At 42.6% G+C, this 22,089-nt stretch overlaps 1 protein-coding gene across 1 annotated transcript; it reads right to left on the reverse strand.

The window, feature by feature from the left end:
* Positions 1 to 3,702: 3,702 nt before the first annotated feature.
* Positions 3,703 to 21,666, reverse strand: EIF2S2 (eukaryotic translation initiation factor 2 subunit beta). The gene is made up of 9 exons (XM_084853858.1): positions 21,505 to 21,666; positions 17,785 to 17,965; positions 16,050 to 16,153; positions 14,136 to 14,268; positions 11,154 to 11,254; positions 9,574 to 9,722; positions 8,026 to 8,082; positions 6,843 to 6,928; positions 3,703 to 4,162 (listed from the first exon to the last, which is right to left on the reverse strand). The coding sequence occupies exons 1-9, from the start codon at positions 21,517 to 21,519 to the stop codon at positions 3,987 to 3,989; spliced, it is 1,002 nt and encodes a 333-aa protein (XP_084709984.1). The 5' UTR covers positions 21,520 to 21,666; the 3' UTR covers positions 3,703 to 3,986.
* Between the last annotated feature and the right edge of the window lie 423 nt (positions 21,667 to 22,089).

Consider the following 22,089-nt stretch of genomic DNA (forward strand, 5'->3'; position numbering starts at 1 on the left):
CTCCACATTTTAAGCATAACGTTCAAGGCAAAGGTTTTGCTAGTGTTTGTGTGTGTTCATTCACGCAAACAAAAGTTATCCCTATGTGTTTTTCAAATAAAGTTGGCTTCAGTTTAATTAACTGCAACTACTTCATCAATGTGCATATGGGTACAAGTGCTGTGAAGTAAAGATGTCTACTCTGTTCCCAGAAGTTAGAATAGCTGAACCTTTAAAACCAGACAAGGATTGCAAGTGCTATGTGTTTTGTTAGCTCCCTCGGCTGGTGATATCCCCCTGCAACACCTAAAATTCTCCAGAGCAGCACTCCATAAGACAGGAGTAGGCAACTGCAGGCACCAATGTGCCCCTGGCTACCCATTATAGCACCCAGGAAGATTCCCTTCCCCTCCCACTTTTTTTAAATAACACATTTTCTTACCAGCAGCTGGAATTGCTGTGAAATAGGTTTCTGTTGGTACTAAGAGCTGTAGGTTCAAAGGAGTTTAGCGTATTGAGGCTAAGACCCCACCTCTGCCTTGTACCTTGTCTTTGGGGCAGGTTACCTGCCCTTTGCCATGCCTTCTATTGCAACCACTTTGTAGTGATGCCCACAAGTGTTTCTCAGATTGCCAAATGTGCCCACAGCCCAAAAAGGTTGTCTATTTTTGCCATAAGGTATGAGATCTTACCACCAGCAGGGAAAAATCCTAGCATACGCTCACAGACACACACACAGCACAGGTTTCTCAAGATCACAACTGGGATTAATGTAGCCGAGCGATTTTGCATTCAGTCACTGATCAAAGCCAGATCTGTATGCTTCAGCAAGCTTGCTGCATCGTGTACCTTCACACCATGTCATAAGAACATAAGAGCCATGCTGGATCAGACCAACTAGTCCAGCATTCTGTTCACACAGTGGCCAACCAGCTGTCAACCAGAAAACCACAAGCAGTTTTCTTGTGCCACCACCCTCTCAACCATGTTCCCCAGCAACCGGTGTACATAGGCATACTCCCCAGTAGCAGAGGCAGTATGCCTATGTGCACTAATGTTTCAACAAGCAAAATCTATTTCTATGTTGTATCCAGATGGAAGACTTGAAACATAGTGTTTACTTAGGATTTGTGCTTATGTATACAAGGACGGATTGGTAAAAAAGCATCTATACAAATGGAAATATGTAAATGACTACTTTAGGTTTAACAAATGCGGTATGGGTTCATAAAAGTGTCTGTGAAGATAACCACAATGCCATAGTAATGTTACACAAGAGGCACTGATCTTGGCTTTATTCATTTTAAAAGATACATCCAACATTAATTACAGCTCAGATGCTATTAAAAACCATTTGCAAATCCAAGTCTTTAGTTTTACTGTTCTCAAGTAGCTTTTGGAGAAAGAATAAAAATGGTCTGCTGGCAAAACTGAAGTGTTAGTATACAAATTAAAATTTAAAAAAGACATATTCCAGTGTTAAACATGAGACAGCACGTTACAGTCAACCCCAACTTTTGTTTAATCAAGCTATACAGCTACTTTGGTTAACTTTAGTACTATGCATACATGCCACCCCTCTGTAGCCATCCAACCCCCACAACCATGTTCTACTTGTGGGTTTCCCACACGTAGCTGGTTGGCCATCGTATGAACAAAAGGCTGGACTAGATGGACCTTTGGTCTGATCCAGCATAACCCTCTGTTTTTATCATATACCTTCCACTGTTTTACCCTCTATCTTCCTTTTGGTAAGTTGTGAACTCTGAAGTAGCAAATAGTGAAAAGACCCACCTCCCTAATCCATATGAATATTCCAACTATTTTAACCCTTATTTGTAAGTTATCACAGCTTTAAAAACCTCAGAAGACAAAGAAACATAAGAGCAGCCCTGTTGGATCAGACCAAAGGCTTTTCTAGTCCAGCATCTTGTTTCCCATAGTGGCTGACCAGATGCCTATAAGAATCCCACAAGCAGAACATGAGTGCCTAACTATACACTCTGTGTAGTATTATTGCCTTTTGCCTGTCTGCCTCCCACCATTCAACTTCACTATATGACCCCAGGTTCTAGAATGCAGTGACCGGGCCAGCACATGGTATTCCAAGTGTGGCTGCACCATAAACTGTACAAAGGCATTATGGTATCAGATTTATTTCAATACCATTTTTTTCCACAGCTGTCAGGTCGTTTTTTATTGAGATATCCAGCACAACCCCAAGACCGCTTTCCTGGTCATTCACTGCCAGCTCAGTATATATGCGAAGTAAGACCCTTTTTCCACAATGTGCATCACTTTTCAGTTCCTTACACTGAACCACATGTGCCATTTTAATGCCTATTCACCTGGTTTGGAGAGATTCTTTTGGAGCTCTCCACAATCCAATTTTGTTTTTACCAACCAGAATAATTTAGTGTCATCAGGAAAAACTCACTGTTCACCGCTAATTTTAGGTCATTTATGAACAAGTTAAAAAGCACCAGTAGCAATCCAGATCACAACCCTCCATTGTGAAAACTTGTCTTTTTATTCCTACTCTGCTTCTTCTTTAACCAGTCACCAGTCCATAAGAGAACCTTTCCTTTTAGCTCATTACTGGTAAGTTTAATCAGGAGACTGTGCTGAGGGACTTTGTCAAAAGCTTTTTGAAAGTCCAAGTACATAATGTCTACAGATCACCCCTATCCATATGCATATTAACATTCCCAAAGAACTCTAAAAGTGTTTCGTCTGTTCAAACTGATAAAGTGAATACAAATTAATGAATAAAAAAGACCAAGCCATATACATACATACATATATGTATGTCAGTGCCCAGTTCTGTTACACACTAGTGGGGAAGAAATTACACCACATATCTTTCAGAAAGTGTGGAGGTGAAGCCAATGGGGAGAGAAGGAGAGAAAAGACACAGGAATAACTGAGTTTTAATAGGTATGCTAACTTCTATAATTACCTTGTAACTGGATACTTTCATTTAAATTCACTTGCAACACACTTAGCTCAACCTTATAATTCAATCTGAAGATTTAACTGTCCCAATGCATAACTAAAAGATAGCACTGCAGAACCCTCTAAATAGATAAGGGAGTGATAATGTGCATTTACACTGCAACATTTTCCCAAAACTATTCACATCAACATGGTATCCTGATCTAATGATCAAATGATGTGTTTTATTAATGAACTGTATTGGACAACCGCAGTGAACCCATGATAAAAAGAAGTCCCAAAATATGAAGGAGAGCTGACCATCGACAGCCTAATCAATTCTGGATGGCAGCATAAATATCTGTGGGGTTGGTACAAGTAATTAGAAATATGGATAGAGTAATTCAACTGAAATCTATCTGTATAACAGAATATTTTTATGATGTAAACCATCTCATTCATTAACTGTTTCCTTTACTCTTACAATATACTTATTCAAGACAAACTATCTTTTTAGAACAAAGGGGAGTATCAAACCAACACAACCGCTAATGTAAGTTACATTGCACCAGCGTAAACTACTCTAGTGCAACACCACCATTTGTGCCTATATCCTGGGAGAATAGTTTATGCTAGCGTGACGTGATTTAGGTTAGCAGCTGCGCCCCACTGTATACTGCCCAGTCATCTGATGATTTGGAACCAGTTACGATGCTCGCATGTATTCACAGTATTGTTGTTGCCATAGCAATTGTTTAACAGAAAAGAAAAATTCAAATGAAAGAGTCACTGTTATAATAACTTTAATTTCTCTTGCATTTTACAGAATTCTATGAACAGATTAAAAAGCACCTCCTCTCTCATCACACTTGACAGTTGGTAAAATATTCAGTTAGCAAATGTCAAACAGCTTGAGGATCTGCAGCTTGCAAGAATTTTCACAGACCAACCCAAAGCCAAGCAGCTTTTACACTCTTGTTTTAATACATTGGAACTCCACTCAGGTTGTAAGCCTGTCCAGCCATTTCTGCCCAGATCACTTTGCAAAAATCCAGTGTCAACCAACCAACCAACTAGTTAGCTTTGGCACGGAGCTGCGCTCTCTTGCCCGTGACAGCCTGGAAACCAGTTTTGATGCTGGCGACAGAGCAGCGCGAATGGCAGGTCTCACACTGCAAAAAATATAATCTGGTGTCCTTCTGCAAGATTGTGTCTGGTGACCGACACGTGTGACAGGTGACATATTCCTCTGGGGGAACAATTAAACATGCTATATTAGCAACAAAAGATTAATTATGATAGTTAACAACAAAGTTCATGTATTCAACCAAGCAGAATTATTAGTTAGCATTTAATTGGTGGGGCAGCATAATTTTCAAAGACAGCTACAAACTGGCTGTGCTAGTTTCTGGGTCAAGGCATGCAAATCCTGTTCTTAGGCAGCAGTGACACTGGTATAAAGCATGAACAAGTATTTTGCCAAAGCAGCACTTCAATGATAGAGTACCTCCTTATCTGCCTCATAAATATGTTTCAAAGTTAATTATCTCATAAGCAGTATTTAATCCTAGCTTATTTTTCTAGTATGTAATGCAGTCTTAGGAGGAATATACAAAAGAGTTAGCACTCCACAAAAAGTTGTACCTGCCAGCCCACTCACCATATGTACCTATGTATCACAGGGTGAACTGAGCGATTGGTCTGGCAAGCAGCTTGCATGGGGGAAACTTGAGACTTGGCTCTGTACACATATGTAAGTTACAATTCCAGTATTTCTCAATCTTTTATCAGTGCAACACTCTGGATTGTCAACATGCTCTGAATTATCAAAGAAAAAGAAACACTTTGAACTGCTCTTACTGCATATCAGTTCAGAAATTGGAACTCAACCCTTCTATCACTTTTGTGTCACTAATCTTTAAATATATTAAGCTGCCTTATACTGACTCATACCATCAATCCATAGGCTATCAGTAGGGATGGCAGAGAAATCCGCATGGACTCCAATGAGGCCAGATTCTTTAGAATCCAGCCCCCCGGAGTCCGTGGCGGAACGGACTGCTCCCCCTCTGCCACCCCGCGAAGCCCGGTAAGGACGGACCCTACCTGGCACCAGCCGGTCCAGGCCCATCCTCTTCATTCTGCAGCCAGCCGCTGCCGGGCTGCAGCCGCAAATGGCATCCGGTGTAGCGGACACCATTTGCATCCCTGCTCTTTGCCGTGATAGGCTATGAGGCAAAGGGCAGGGACACAAATGGCGTCCGCTACGTCATTTGCGTCCCTGCTCTTTGCCCTGATAGGCTATGTAAATATTTACGTAGCCAATCACGGCAAAGGGCAGGGACACAAATGCCGTCCCCTACGCCGGATGCCATTTGCGGCTGCAGGCCAGCAGCGGACAGAAGTCGCCATGGAGCAGAACCGGCCAGGCAGGATTCCAGGGGGAGGGACAGATTGCCTCCCCCCCCCAGTGGACCCCGGAGCGGAACAGTAAATGGGGTTCGTACACCCCATAGCTATCAGTGACTTTCCAGGCTCTGAGGCAAAAGTCTTGCCCATCACCTGCTATTATATTAAATTTTATCCTGGCTTTCCATTAAAAAAAGTGTTCAATGCAGCTATCAAATACAGAACTAAAACTTGAAACAAATCAATTAAAAACACATCAATAAAAACAGCATAAACAGCACCCACCAGTTAAAATCTAGTTCAGCAAACAAGTCAGCTTAGAAGCCAGAAGCCTGTCTGAATAAAAACATCTTTGCCTGCTGATGAAAGCACAACTGACATGAGGCTGGCTTAGCCTCCCTTAGATAGGAGTTCTAGAGCCTGGGAGCAGCCACCAAGAAGGCCATCTCTTGCATTCCCAAACATGTCTGATAGTGGCGAGACAGAAAAAAGAGCCCTTCCTGAGAATTTAAAACCCAGACAGGCCCATATGGGAGAATGTGACCTTTCAAACACTGGTCCCAAGCCAGATAGAGTGTCATAGGTCATAACCAACACTTTGAATTATGTCCAGAAATGAACCAGTAGCCAGTGAAGTTGTTGTAACAACAGTCACATGCGCCCTATCACTAACCCTGGTCAGTAGTCTAGCTGCAGCATTCTGAACCAGCTGAAGTTTCCAAACACTTTTCAGAGGCTCCCCAATCTTTTTAACTGAAGATGTCCGGGACTTTCCACATGCAACGCATGTGCTGTGGCACTGACCTAATTATTCTACTGTGTGATAGCAAAAAGCCTACAGCAGAACACACATAGAGGACTATGTATCGTGTGTGTGCGTGTGTATAATCTGAGAAATACCTTAACTAAAAAGAGGTACAAAGCAATTTAACTGAAATGTAGAATGAATATTTTGTTCAGTCTGTGACAAAGATATCTAAGGACCACCTCTTTCCAAATGTACTTACCAAAACACTCAGACTAACATCAGCAATCTTCTGTGCCCCCCACCCCACCCCTCAAGATATAGCAGGTGGGTGCACAGTATGGCCTTTCTAGTTGCAGAATGCCCTTCAGATTACCCACCTACTCTAAACACTACTTGACTTTTGGCAATCAGCAAACATGTGGTCATTTCAGAGGACTTCCATGAAAGTGCAAGCTGATAATTATAGTGGTACATCTGCTGTGGTTTGTTCTCTTTTGACGTGTTTAGGATTTATACATGTGTCTTATGACTGTTGGCCACCTTTGGGGTTTCAGAAAGGTGACATATAAATATTTTAAATAAATAAACTTTTAGAGGATATTTGGATTAAATATAGTATTTCAGAACATTTCCATGTAAGCTAACTAGCAAGATGTACTACTCATGTGTAAGTGCTCACAGGACTAAAATCTACATTAAACAAAGCAGAAGCAAGGCTAAACACTCTTTGAAAGATGAGTAACATGTTCCTCCAACTGTACAATATACTTACTGATATATCTTCTCAAGACATTTTCTATCTGTTTTTGCTGGAATCTTCCTTTGATTACAAGTTGGTTGTTACCATCTATTGAGCCACTGATTTGAAAGAAGAATTTTATGGTTTAGAACTAAGACACAAATTACACATAATGCAGAGAAGTTGCAAGTTTCCCTAATGTTGATAGCATATGCAACATACTGCTAAGAGGATCTCCATCTGTATTGAGACTGCAAACTTTATAGCTCCCTTCTAAGTATTAGTACACTCAGGGGAACCCGGAGGTTTGCAGTAATACAAAAACAGAATTAAAAAACGTGGGGAGGGGGGACCCAATACAGCTCAATGAGGATTGAGCATGCTCAGTAGCCACAGAATTTGCAAGTCCATTGAAAAAGTAAACTGAGGAAGGGGGAAAGCAGATCAGCAGACATGCTGGTAGAGTAGCTGAGAGAGAAGGCAAAGAGTGCAGAGGATAATGGAAGGTGGGCAGTTATATTTCTGTGCCTCTTCCTCAGTTGTCCTTTGCCCCTTTTCCCTGAGAGAAATGAGCAGAATGGCACAGAGGAAGAGACAGATCTGAAAGACGCAGAGAGAGCCATCTCATTGGCAGGACAGGTCACTTCCTGTTTTACAATGAAAAGGTATTTTATTCTCAGGGATGGAACAGAGAGCCCATTAAAACAAAAATCAATGAAGAAATCCACGATTTTAATGTTGCTGTGAACAGGCACCAATATGTCCACACCCCCAAAATCCGCAGACATACCAACAAGATAGGAGTTCCTGTTCTTTCTAAGTCAGTGTTATTTAAAGATAGCCCTGTTAATGCAAATTCCAAGACAAATGCAGTTCATTCTCCCCATACTACAGACTGAACGGGGCTGTGGCTGGGAAAGAGTGGTTTGCAGCAACCTTGCCATGTTCTCCAGAAATATTATACTTCTATTGCAGATTAGGCTAAGCTGCAAACGTAGCTTATGACAACCCTGCAAAGTTCTCCAGTGCCATTATCCCCACGTTGCAAGGTAAGCTGAGAAAGCACAACACCGCGGTGTACTTCACTGTTATGCCCCTGTGTTGCAGATTTCCTTCCAGGCCAAATCCAGCGCTCAAATACATGTTATAGCCTCATGCTCCATGGACTAAATATATTCATGAGAAAATAAAAAATTGAAAATGTTAGGGTGCTTACCTTGTACCCAATTCTGCAAGCAAAAAAGCCAAGAGATGCTTTGGTTGACGATGTAATCTAAAAATAAAGATTTACTTAGTTACCATTACAAAATATATAAATTTAGGGCACTTGTTTCTAAAAGCAGATACCTCAAAATAATTGCACAAAGCGGTGATTAAATGTTCAGTGTCCTTATATACATCATCATCATCATCGTATCTGGCATGCAGTATTACCCAGGTATTTCGTCTGAGGGTTCAGAAGCCATGATATAAACCAGGAGTAGGCAACCTGGTGTCCTCCAGATGTTTTAGACTACAACTCCCATAAACCTCAGCCAGGGATTATGGGACCTGTCATCCAAAACATCTGGGGGGGCACCAACTTGACTATCCTCAATATAAATCTAGCAACAAAGACAGTTTAGACAGACCTCTCTTTAGGATATTTGAGGAGGCCAAGGCATCAGAATCAAGGACAAGGAATTAAGGAAAGAAAGTTTATAACACAGAGGACTATCACTCAATGAGATCAATGCAAGACTCAGATTTCAGCAGTATCAACCAAGATGACAAATTGATCTAATATCAACAGGTATTTCAGTGTTTTCAGTGAAGTCTCAAAGCAGTGCTAGCAGCTCTTTGATAAAATTCAAAAACATAAAGATTGTTTTTAATGCAAGGCTGCCAGGGACAGCCAGCACCACTATGTGTATCACTTTTAATATTTTAACTGTTTTTATGTATGTTATTGTTGTAAGCCGCCTTCTTTCAGGCTTCTGCTCTGAAAGGCAGCCAAGAAATATTTTAAATAAATAAAATAAAAACCTTTGGGCATTCAGTGCAGAGGCCCAACTCTAGATTCTAAGCAGGTCTGGATCAGGCAGACAGAAGGGACTGGTGTTCTCTGGTGGCTACATTCTGGTGCTCTTAAAGAGACTTCAAGTATAGGATACTGTGGGGCCAACCTCACTGTGAATGTATCTTGCCCAAATTAATGGGGATTTCACAAGAGTACACACAGCACATTCCCTTCACCGTAACTGGAACACTGGTTCCCAGCTGACTACCTTGTGAATCTTTCACCCTTGAACCACTCATGCTGGAGTAGGCCACTAAAATATTTTACAACTACAACTGAATGATTATGTTCAGACAATGTGCTCAGGCTTGTCATGGGTTATTTAACCCACGACAAGCCATAGTGCCTGCAGGCGCCACATTAGGTATGCAACCCCTGCTCAGGAGTTGTGTCATGCGAACCCAGCGAGCCCTCACATAACCCTAAAACAGATCCTCACATAATCCACACTCACAGGGTTCACATGACACAACAACCCCCAAGTGGAGGCTGCATATTCAAAATAATAGCCACACCCATCCCGTATGTTCTGCAGCCTCACTGTGAGTTAAATAACCCAGTGGGCTGTTGTGTCATGCGAATAGTTCCAATAGTTACTCCCCCTCCAGCCCATGTAACAAAACACAGTGTACACCTGAAGAACCATGGTACCCCCTCTTCCCTTTTGCCACTTCCTGCCCCAGATCACAATATAGCCAGACTTACAGTTTACAGATATCTGTGAAGTTGACAAATGATGTTTTCTTGGTTCCTACTCTTACAACTTGAGGAGGTTTCATGACAAATTTTCTTTTTTCACCAGCTACCATATCTGGATTTTTTTCCCGCATAATGTTAAATACACGATTCAGCAACTGGAAACGTGGGAAAGAATATTAATAAACTTCAATCATGAACCATCTCTCGCTACTGCATTTCTATATTTCTTAATTAGTAACAGAGGTAGGGGGTTCTATCAGGAAAGCAAGATTTTTCCAGTGATCCCAGAACAAGTCAGCATATTAAAATTGTGCTTTGCTTCTCTCTGAAATGCTTTAGCTCTTACATAAGAGGCCTCCCTCTGATGCTCCAGTCCATGCATTCCATCTAACGTATATCGGGGAGTGGGATTACATCAGGGCTGCTGATCTGTATACACAGAGCACTCTCTCACATTCCATCCAATGTGCAGAAGTCAGAGGCACAGCAAGCGGACAGATGCAGGTTAGGGACAGGGCCAATGGCCACGAATGTAATCCCCTCCATACACTGAACATGTGGCCAACAGAGAACATAAACTCTTATTTGAGCTTCCCTGAGGAAAAAAACTTGATAAACTCTTCTGGTGCCACTAATTGCTCCTTCTTGCTTTGGAACCTAGGAAAGGCACAGCCGGGGGAAAAAGCAGGGCCATAAAAGCCCACATAAAAGCTTTTACACCATAATGTCATAAAAGCCCACAAAAAAGATCTGTAGCGACCACCCAGTGTCATTGACTTAATCAGTGACTTAAATAAGATAGTGTATGCTCTGCCTACTGGCTCAAAACTGAAAGAACTGAGACAAGAGGTTTCAAGGACATTACATCACCATTTCCCCTTGGTTACTGTCTCTTTAGCAAATCCCACTATGCATTTTTATAACCAGACGTTGCAAGAAGCTATCATTCTCTATTTTACAGGTATTAAACATTGACATAGCAAGTGCACCTATAACAACAATTAGGACTTAGCTCTTGCACAATACAGAACTTTCTCCTCTTTCTCTCTCTTCCCTAAGATAAGGTCCTGTTCACAAGAACGTTACTTTAGTTTACCACTATATTTAGTCCTCTACACTTTTAACTCCTATACTATTCATGCAGAACTATGCTGAAGTGAAGAAAAAAAAAAAAAGCATGTAAACTGCTTTGAAGAGAAATAATCTTATACTTGAACTTTTTATATGAACTTCCAGAGCCTCTAACAGGAAATATGGCTACCTGCACTGAAGGAATTAAAGCTATTCTAAATTACTTCTCAAGGCTTCACTGAACATGATCTTCCTGGGAAAGGACAGTATTATGGACTCCTATTAAAGTATATGTGAATGCACAACTCATGACCTCATGATTAACCTCTACAAAACGAGACTACATTTCCCTATGTTCACACAACTTCAGCTCAAGTTCAACAGCATGTTGCAGGCATTGTATATATTTAAAGTAATTCTAGACTCACTATATTTGTTAACATATCCCCACCCCCACCAAGCTATAAATAAAAGACAAGACATCAGAACTAGTTAAGAGGTATAGAAAGTATTACTTCATCATACGTGTAGTCCCTCTCCGAGCCTGCCCACGCAGGTCCTGACTGAGAGCTAAAAGAGATTCCATCATCTTTTTTGCTGTCTTCATCCTCCAATGCTGCAAAATAAGAAATATACTTGAGATCCCAGCCATCTTCCACCATGCGCATGACAAAAGCTTAAGTTTCTTTCAGAAATATAGGATGCAAATAAAACTAGTAGTACAGCAGAAACCACTCACAATGGTCTATGTGCACTGGGACTTTTCAGCCAGTCCTTGCTACTGTACCCCTTGTGCCCCTCGAAAAGCTGTTCCTAAAAGGTGAGGGATTATACAAAGTGGAATTCAGAATGCTGCGAGGTGCTGAAGCTAGAAGGAGAAACATAGCAACTCCCCCATGAAAGTGCTTGGTGCATGTGCTGAAGCCTCTTCAAACAATATGGGTTTCCCAGAAAAAAAGTGAATCAGAAAATTCTGATGCCATAGATCCATGAGAATCAGATATAGCATGTTTGGATTATATGTACTTTTGGTTTTAATTTACCCTGCTGTTTACAATAACTAGAGCATGTGTGTGGGACATATGTGCTTCCTAGGAATAATCATTTGAGAAAATTACAACTTTGAAACTGACCAGTTTGAATGGTATTGTGTCCATTTGCTGCATGACTAATTAACTTCATGAACTAATTAACTCCATGTTTTTGGAAATGGAAAATGTTGAACAGAAAAATATAAAGTTCTGGGGAAAAAATTCCTCCCCACATCACTTCCTTTGGATCCTGGATATAGCATCCAGAAGATGATACAGTTCTAGCACTTGTATATTATATTATACAAGTGGTAGAACTACTCCGAAAACAGTCCAGAAACTTCAGCTGGTCCAAAATAGGGCAGCAAGATTGTTAACAGGGACTGGCCTGCGAGCTTATATTAAGCCAGTACTTTTTCACTGGCTGCCAGTCCATTTCCGGGCCCGATTCAAAGTGCTGGTATTAACATTTAAAGCCCTTAACGGCTTGAGGCCAGGTTATGTGAAGGATCGCCTCCTCCCACATGTGCCTGCCTGGACCATCCTCAGCAGCCCTTCTCCGTGAGCCCCTGCCAAAGGAAGTGGGGGGGGGGCTACTAGGAGGGCTTTTTCTGCTGTGGCACCCCAGCTGTGGAATGAGCTCCCTAGTGAGGTTCGCCTGGCGCCTACATTGTATTCCTTTCGGCACTAGGTAAAGACCTTTTTGTTTTCCCAGGCATTTTAGCTTTCTAGACTTTTAGCTTTGCTGTTTTAAATCTGTATTTTAAATTCCTGCACTGCTGCTAGGTTTTATTGTGGTTGTATTGTTATATTGTGGTTTTAATGTTCTATATATTTTAAATTGTTTTATTGTGTGCCATTTGGTTTTAATTTTTGTGAACCACCCAGACAGCTTCGGCTATTGGGCAGTATAGAAATGAAATGAAATAAATAAATAAATAAATAAATTGTGCAAGAAGCCAGTAGAGTGGCAAACTTGATTTATACCACCTTTAAGTCATATGAAACCTCTTAGACCACAGCTGCATCATAAAGCTAAATCTATTTTGGTTTTAAACAGATTTAGTTCAGAGTAGGCTAGGGATCCCAAGTACAGTTCTCAACACACACCAAAGGACCCAAAGATTTCCTGAAATAGTCATGAAATGAAATCCCTGGTTTAAGTTTGATCCTTTGATCCAGGCTCTGGAGAAATGTTTCCCCACTGTCTGACTGACAATTCAATCAACTTTATTGTTAACAGAATTTCCTATAGTAGTATTTATTTCATGGCTACTACCAATTGTCAGTGATTACACTGACAGAAATCCTTTAACAGCTGCAGCCTTCCTCTCAACTTATTTCTCTTCCCCTCACTGAAGAAGTTAGATAGAACTCCAAGACAGAGAATGTTGCCCTACAAAGAGGGATGTCTGTCACTGGGAAATCTGGTCCTTTTTTGACTTGACGGTGTTTCATGGCAAGCATGAGTTGCTTTGCAATTGCGAGCCTGTGGGCTTTTCCTCGAAATCCGGGAACTTTTTTTGCGCAGTTTTCGCAGATTCTGAAATTTGCGGCAAAATGTGTGCAAACTGTGGTGGGATTTGCGCAAACTGCAGAACCTGTAGTGGGAAAATGCCCAGAAAAATCCATGAACTGGCCCGACTCACTGGAGACTGAGTCAGGCGCTGCAGTAGGAACTGGTAATAAATTCAGGGGCGGGGTGAACCTAGGAAGACTCGTCAAACTCCACCCCCCTAAACAGATTTCCCCAACACCCCTATCTACGACTCTCCCCATGTCCATCACAGCACCCCACTGGGATTTTGAGCAAGCAAGAATGGGGAGAGGGAGAAAGTTATACAGACTTGGGCTCACAAAACAGCAAAGAGATGGTAAGGACAGAAAGTGGTTGCAGAACTAGATGCTGAATGGGGTGGAAGCTGAAGCTGCTGTGGAGCACTTAGAACACAAGACTAAGGGTGCAATCCTATGGGGAAAGGCGGCCGCCTCTGAACTCAGAGGCAACCACCTACCCAATGCAGGGCAGGAGAAGACCAGAGGGGATCGTTCCCTCCGCACTTCTCCTGCCCAGCATTTGCGGCTTCACAGCCAATTTCAGCTGTCTGGCCGCGGGAAGGCGGAGCTGGGGAGGAGGCTGCTGGACGATACATAGGATGTGTTGTACCGGCATTTCCACCTTCCCCACCCCAGAATGCCCCCCAGAATGCCCCGTTTTGGCCACTCTGCACTCCTCTTCTGAGTGTGGAGCCATTCCACGCTGCCTGCAATGCAGCGCATAAGGGGAAGGAAGATCGGTTCCTGGAAACCCACATATCCTATGGCCGTCTAGTAGCCATAGGATTGCTCCCTTAAATATTTTTCTTCTGCCCTACACTAGTTATAAATTTCAATTATGATGTTTTGCTCAAACTTTTAAAAATTAACTTTCAGCAATAGCGAAAAAACAAAGTAATTCAAAATTACCTTCATCTTTATCCAATATGTCATCCTCATCTGGAAACTTAACAGTCTTCTTTTTCTTCTTCTTTCCAAGCATGATATCAAGATCATCTTCTGGTTCTACTGCCTCCTGCACATCACCCTCAATTTTCAAATCCTTTAAAAAATAGATTGGGTCACAAAAAAGCATGCATTAATACAAATAAGTGGCAGTAAAAATAAATTATCTAGCAGTTCAAAATATTCAACATACACTTATCATGACAACTGAACTACCCTTAACTAGGAATTCTAGAACCAGGATGTTAAGTATCTAATGCTGCAATCATATTTACTTGGAAGTAAATCCCACTGAATTCAGTGGGACTTAATACTGCATAGACATTCATAAAACTGTGCTGTAGGTACATATAAATATGCAACACCAAGAATGCCTTCTTTGTTAAAACATTCTGATATGAGTGCTTTTATTTCAAACCATTCAACAGAATTCTCAGGATGGGTTGTTGCTACTAGTGGGTGACGGTTTGAGTCTATATAGTCTAGCCTTCTCCAACTTGGTCCCCTCTAGATGTGCTGGACTACAAGTCCCATCTTCCCCTCCCTGTCCTACCTGAGGGAAGATGGGAGCTGTAGTCCAATACATCTGCAGGGCACCAGGTTGGAGAAGGCTGATATAGCTTATAGACACACCAATTAGTCAGACACATACATATTATAGGTTAGCTGGATGTCACACCATAGACAGAGAACCTCATGGCAGTGGCAGCAGAAAACACTCCCAAAGTATATGCATTATGAAAAATAAGTAAAATTCTCATGTTAGAAGTGATAGTAATGATGGACCAAAACCACATTTCTCCATTTCAGTTATTCCCCACCACCCATGAATGTGTACTGAGACATTTCTACCAGTAACTGTTTATTTTTTAAATTGGATACACCAGTCTTAAATGCATGCTGTGGGACAACCTTCCCCAACCTGCTTTCCAGATGTGTGGGGATGATGGAAGTTGTAGCCCAACACACCTGTAAGGCACCAGGTTGGGTAAGGCTACTCTAGAAAAGCAAGGCTGCATTCAGCCAGAGTGAAGACATTGGATATCACCCATTGGGCTGTTTCAGATGTAATGCTAAACTAAGGTTGAGTGTTGGAGGAAACTAGGCTCATTCTTACAAGATTATGCACTCCCCTCTCCTCCTGCAGTACAGCCACAAGGAGGCAATCAAAAGTTTCCACTGTGAACAGGAGAGGGAAGCTCATGGAAGGATGCCTTGCACAAGCACAATTCTCCTCTTCACGGAGTGAAACACTGCATACCACTAAATATCACAGATTATATGATATATAACATGAAATATGATGGGACATGACACAAACATTTCCGCTCATCAATACCAATCATATGAAACATTTTACGACATGAAACTTGAAGCAGGACCCATCTTATGAGCATAAATTGGTATTTGTTGTATGCACCTCCAATTTTAGTCATTGGTACTGAGAATAACAGGCATGCTAGGAGCTTTTGGGAGTCTCTTTTTGGTTCTTTGGTTCTATAATAGCAAATGAGAGAGAATATTAAAGATGGTATTTCCGTGTAGCAATTAAAGGGAGCTTTTATTTTATTAAGTTGTACAATCTTATACCTCCTACAATAATGACAAAGAAAGACAAGTTTTGACAATGAGAAAATTTGAATTTAACTGAGTTGAGCACATAAGTCACCAAAGTTCTTTAGCTGGGCCACATCCCAATTATACAACATTTAAAATTGATCCTTGCTTTATTGTTGATAAAGATAGAAAGGTTGAAATGCTAGAGTGTTTCTTCTAATTTTAACCTCAGAATGCACCATGCAGCATCTGACAAGTACTGAAATTGATATTTCCCACCTCACAAAAAAACTGGCAAGATTTAACCTTAATTCAACTGACCTTTATACCTTCTTCTGCTTCGTCTATATCAAATATCTTTTTTGTTTTCTTCTTTTTTTTCTTTTGATTGAAGAAGGTTAAGTCATCTAAATCATTTGATGCATCTGAAAGTAAAAGGCAATATATTACAAAGCAGTCTGAATGTTAGCAATTATGTTACAAGTATGGAAGACAGACATCTGCAACACTGAAATGTATTCATCAATACAATCTAAGCAACCTGACAGTATTCTACACTACTTCAGCTGTGTGCAAAATGTTGATCTATGCTGACTTTTGCACATGGCACAGCATCTGTGCCATGTGCACAGCTAGAAGTCAAGGTATGCCAGCTGAGAATCAGAACTGGTTCCCAGTTTAAATCTAAGAGCTTACATGGTTTCAGACATGACCTCCAAAGGAAACTGGAGTTTATCAATGAATTTAATATTCATAACAGAAGGCAGAAAGTGAACATGTAAGCTTACTTTCTTTTAAAGCCAGATTATAAAGTGAAAATAATACAAATAGTTCAACCAGTTTCCTCATGAAATAAATAGAACAAACTAATAGCCAAATTGTAAAACGTCCTACAAAAGTAAAATGCTTATAGCAGCCAGGTTCAGACTGTTGGCACATACAAATGGACTGGTGAAAGGAAAACCTTTTACCAGTCCAATTCAATATCCTGAACAGATGTAGCAAATAAGGCCATTAGGGCTGCAATCCTATGATGTGTTAAGTGTGCTTAAACCCACTGATTTTGGGTGTGGGTAATTCTGCACAGGACTGGTGCCCAAGTAGATGTTTTATTTATGATATAGAATAGAACCATAGAATAGTAGGGTTGGAAGGGGCCCACAAGATCATCGAGTCCAGCCTCCTGCTCAATGCAGGAATCGAAGTCAGAGCATCCCTGACAGATGGCTATCCAACCTCATCTTGAATGCCTCCAGCATGGGAGAGCCCGCTACCTCCCTAGGTCATTGGTTCCATTGTCGTATTGCTCTAACAGTCAGGAAGTTTTTCCTGATGTTCAGCCGGAATCTGGCTTCCTGTCACTTGAGCCCATTATTCCGTGTCCTGCACTCTGGGATGATCGAGAAGAGATGCTAGCCTTCCTCTCTGTGACAACCTTTCAAGTACTTGAAGCGCGCTATCATATCTCCCCTCAGTCTTCTCTTCTCAAGGCTAAATATGCCCAGCTCTTTCAGTCTCTCTTCATAGGGCTTTGTTTCCAGGCCCCTGATCATCTTGGTTGCCCTCCTCTGAACCCTCTCCAGCTTGTCTGCATCCTTCTTCAAGTGCGCTGCCCAGAACTGGACACAGTACTCCAGATGAGGCCTAACCAGTGCTGTGTAGAGGGGAACTAGTACTTCCCGGGATTTGGAAGCTATGCTTCTATTAATGCAGCCCAAGACAGCATTTGCCTTTTTTGCAGCCATATCACATTTAATATTTACATCCTCTCTCCCAGGAAGCCATGGCAACAAACACATGGTTACCCAATTTGATGCTCAGTACAACCCTGTGCGGAGGGTTAGGATGAGCAAGACAGTGCCTTGCCCAAAGCCAGCCAATGAGCAGGGTCTAAATCCAGGACCCCCCAAAATCTACCACTACACTGCTTCACACATGGGCTTTCTTGAAAAGCTTCAAAACCACGAAGTAAATGCCATGCCTTTTTATATCTGAGCATTCATTTGAGAAGTAAAACTTAAAAGACAGTGTTTCCAAGAGATGTACGCCATTTTACCCTTTCTCCTGCTGTCCTCTTCATCAGCTTCTGTATCTTTGTCTTCCGCTGGTTCTGGCTCCACTTCTTTTGTTTCTGATAACTGTGTTTCTTCTGTTTGTGCATCACCTCCTTCTTCATCAAGCATAAAAGGCTTCTTTTTCTTCTTCTTCTTCTTGCTCATTGTAGGATCAAAAATCATCTGTAAGAAAAAAGTAGTATTTTCCTTCAGAAACTTGACAATTTTTACAAGACACTTCTCCAGCTTTAAGGCAGTCTACTACACATATTAGACAACTAACAGTTTGTTCAAATTAAGATTTTCTTCTCAACCTACACAGTAAATTAGGATAAAACTGAAACTTAATATAGATAAAATCGGGAAAGGAGTCTCAAAATGTAAGAAGGGAAATGCTCTACAGATTCCACAATCCCAAGGTTGATTTCATAGGAAGTTTTAAAAATCTAACTTCATCTGACACTCAAGGTAAGTTTCAGCAGGAAGGGTTGATGACTGCAAGTTCTATCATCAAGTGACAAGTCTTGCACATATAATTATTAATTTGAAAAGGAACACTTTCAACCTAGAGATCTGACAGATTTTTATCAGTAACTACAGCAGCGGCAGTATTGAATTTTGTGGATCAAGGCTGTAATTCTATGCACTTACTTTGAAAGTAAGTCCCACTGAACTGAATGGGATTTACTTCTCAGTAAACATGCTTTATGCCAGTGTTTTGCCAGATTTTTTTTTAAAAAACACACATGGTTTCAAAAGGTTCTGAAAGCAGACAATATAAAATTTACAGTGATGCACGTTTTTCTTTTAGCCCAAATAATACATTGACAATTTAATTACAGTTTTGCACTTTTGAGATTAGTAATACAAGGGAGTCTCATCATGCCAGCTGGTTAAACAGGACTTGTTAGGAGCAGGGACACCAGCTAAAGTTTCCTGGAAGTACAGCACCCCATAAAGCACAAACACATACAATTTATATTTAAAGACAAAAGGTAACCAAATCTTCGGGGAGATTTAATATGCAAAGTTAGTTCAATGTATATTTATGCTATTCTCTTTGGCAGTGAATTGAAATCCCAAGACAGTCTCCACAATAACATACAACTGTGAATACTAGTTTCATTGAGACGAGCCATGCTCAACTTAGGGCACAATCCTATGCAGGTTTAGACAGGAAAAAAGTCCTACAACTCCCAGCTGGCTGGGGAATGCTGGGGGTTGTAGGACTTTTTCTGTCTAAACCTACATAAGATTGCACCCTTGACTAACTAACGTTAGTTAAATGCCCTTCTGAACTTAAGAGCCATGCTGGATGAGATCAAGGGTCCATCTAGCCCAGCATTCTGTTCATACAGTGGCCAACCAGCTCTCTGTGGAAACTCCTGCTCATGTTCCTGAGCAACTGGTATACATAGGCATAATTCTGGATTCCTTCCCCCAACATGCACTGCAATCCTTAGAACAGGGACAGTCTAGAACAGGGACTCTTAGCATCTGCCATGATACTACAGATTGGTTCTAACATTACTGGAAAAAATGCAAGCCTAGTGCAGAAAGGACTGCATGTGCATATTTCATACGAGGCACAGATATTCTCCCCAAAGATTTCAATGTTCTACCAAGTACATCTATCACAAACAGGCATCTAGGTAACCCTTGTTTTAACATTTTGGTTGGTCCCAATAAAGATATTGCCCTATGGGGTTCAATACCTTTCTGTACAATATATTTAAAACGTAATGCCATATAAAACTCTTGATTTTGTATGTGTGGTAGTCTAGGGTCCAGTGAGGATCCTACAGTGGTATATGGCTCACATGTACAGTTCTTATTGTTTTTTTGTTTTAAATTTTGTACGACAGCTTGGGAGGGTTTTCCCCTAAAAGCCAGCTTAGAAATCTTTTCAAATAATATTTACCCCAAGGAGCTAGCAATATAAGAACAGTGCCAATGATGAGTCCCTCAAGTATTCAGAAAAACTAAGGAATATAGTATAATACCAAAAATAGTAGATATAGTATAGTAGAATACCAGTAGTATAAAAAGGTAAAGGTGACCCCAACCAGTCGTGTCCGACTCTAGGGTGCGGTGCTCATCCCCGTTTCTAAGCCGAAGAGCCAGCGCTGTCCAAAGACGCATCCGTGGTCATGTGGCCGGCATGACTGAACACCGAGGTGCACGGAACGCTGTTACCTTTCCCGCCGAGGCGGTACCTATTTATCTACTTGCAATTTCTTGCTTTCGTACTGCTAGGTTGGCAGGAGCTGGGACTGAAGACGGGAGTTCACTCCGTCACGCAGCACTCGGGTCTCGAACTGCTGTCCTGCCGACCTTCCGGTCTGCAGTTCAGCATCTTAAGAATATAATAGAATACCAGAAATTATCTGAACCAAAAAGTTCCTAACCCAGCACTGCCTAGTGCTCTTCAGATGCTTTGGATTTCAACTCCCATCAGCCCCAGACCGCATGACCAATAGTCAGGAATGTTGGAAATTGTAGGCCAAGGCATTCAGAGGGCATCATGTTGGGGAAGGCTGTCCTAACCATTTGAACTGTGATAGTAAAACTTATAAGTGACTCAGAATCAAGGAAAAAAATACTCCAAGTGCCTAGAAATCTAGTGCGCTCTCATTCCTGTGCAGGAGTGGTGTTTTAATACCTCCTCCTAAACAGTGCATTTTAGCCTAACACAATAGTTATCCAGATTTTGTGCTTGCAGGTTTTCGAGGGGCTGAACTTTAATACCTCTGGGGGTTACAATTTGTGCAGTGCCACTACAACTACTTTAATTCTATTTATTTAACATTATTTTAGGCTGCCTTTAAGGGTAGAACCCTTAGCCTAGCATAGCAAGAAATGCTACAACTGAGTCATCCCATCAACCAAACCAGATCAGAAAGAACCCATATATAGTTTTAATAAGTCACATGAGCACACACAAGATTTTGACTACCTAAAATCGGTTCGAGACCGCCAGCTTGCCTCGGATAGAACTTACGTCTAAGTAAATGCTGTCACAGGGACAAGGGGAGCCTCCTGATAACTCTTACAAATGCAATGAAAGCGTAACTTCCCCATAACACATTTTGGGACGTTCGGATTGTGCACCACGGGTGTGACAGCGAAGTGAACACACTGTACAAGTAGAAGCCATCCCCACGAGGGTGGAAGCCGGGATTAGCCACAGAAAAGCACCCCAACCCACACATTACGCAGTGGTAAGCGCAGGCCCGCCATCAAGGGCACACTTAATTAGGACCCACACTTAGTCCTGGCTCTCCATGTTCGTCGCCTTCACGCTTGACATGTTTAGGCCAAGGCTTTTAAGAAGTGGCACCCTACGCCGTAGCTCTCTATCGAGGGTGCACGCCGCAGCAGCCTCGGGTCTGACACCCCGGTATTCGTGAAGGGGCCCCGACCTCTCCCTTAACTCACGTGTGAGGGCTAGACGAGGCAGCCTCTCGCTGCCCACTAAGGGGCAAACAAGCGCCGCTCCCTACAAAAGCGACTCCGGTGAGGGAGGCAACGGAGCAGCCTTCGCTCAGACCAGGAGCCCAAGGCGGCACGCAGCAGGCCAGCCTCGCCGGTCGCTGGGCTGGGCTGGGCTGGGCTGGGCGTACGCAGGCCGGAGGCCCGGCTCCTCACATGGCGGCGGCGGCGGCCACAGCCCAAGCCCCGGCCTCGCTCCCCCTTAGGCCCAGGCGCGCCTATGCCCTCACCTCGTCCCCCGACATGGCTGCGGCTCCCCCGGCCCTCAAGGCAGAAGTGCGGACGGGGCCGGCTCCGGGGCGGGCGGCTGGAGCACCGCTCAGGAAGTCCGTCGGCCGCTCCGGCGCGCTCGCTCTCCGCGCCTCGCCGCCGCGCTCAGCTCTTGCATCAGCAGCAGGAGGAGACAGAAGGCAGTCCCGCTACCCCGGATGAACGCATGCGCCGTAGCCTCGCCCGCGGGCCCCTCGGGAATTGTAGTCCAGCGACTACGCACGCGCAGCCGCAAGCCGTGGCCCTGGACTACAACACGTGTTGCTTTGGGGGTGGAGAAATGAGGTCATAGGGAGGCTGGGTGGGGCGTTTGTGAGCAGCGCGCCGGGGGCTTCACGCACAGGCCGGCCCGAGTGATTTGTAATGATGGGGGGGGGGGCGGTATGATAGCAGGGCGGCCTGCTGGGTTTGATCGTGGAGAGATTAAGCACGAGGTGGCGGAAGCCATGAATTGTCTGCACGCGACGTTTCTGGGAGAGGCACGTCGGGATAGGGGAGAGTAACCAGGGCTAAAAGGGGAGCTCGGGGAGCAGACAACCGTTTCA

Source organism: Heloderma suspectum, chromosome 4 (genome assembly GCF_057233095.1).
Source record: "Heloderma suspectum isolate Gila_16-S chromosome 4, 16-S_ref, whole genome shotgun sequence".
Classification (NCBI taxonomy): domain Eukaryota; kingdom Metazoa; phylum Chordata; class Lepidosauria; order Squamata; family Helodermatidae; genus Heloderma; species Heloderma suspectum.

Coding starts and splice junctions, on each gene's coding strand:
- EIF2S2 (XM_084853858.1), bottom strand. Junction 16,154..17,784: donor AGAGGACAGCAGGAGAAAGG/GTAAAATGGCGT, acceptor TTTTACTTTCAG/ATGCATCAAATGATTTAGAT. Junction 11,255..14,135: donor CATATTGGATAAAGATGAAG/GTAATTTTGAAT, acceptor CTTATTTTGCAG/CATTGGAGGATGAAGACAGC.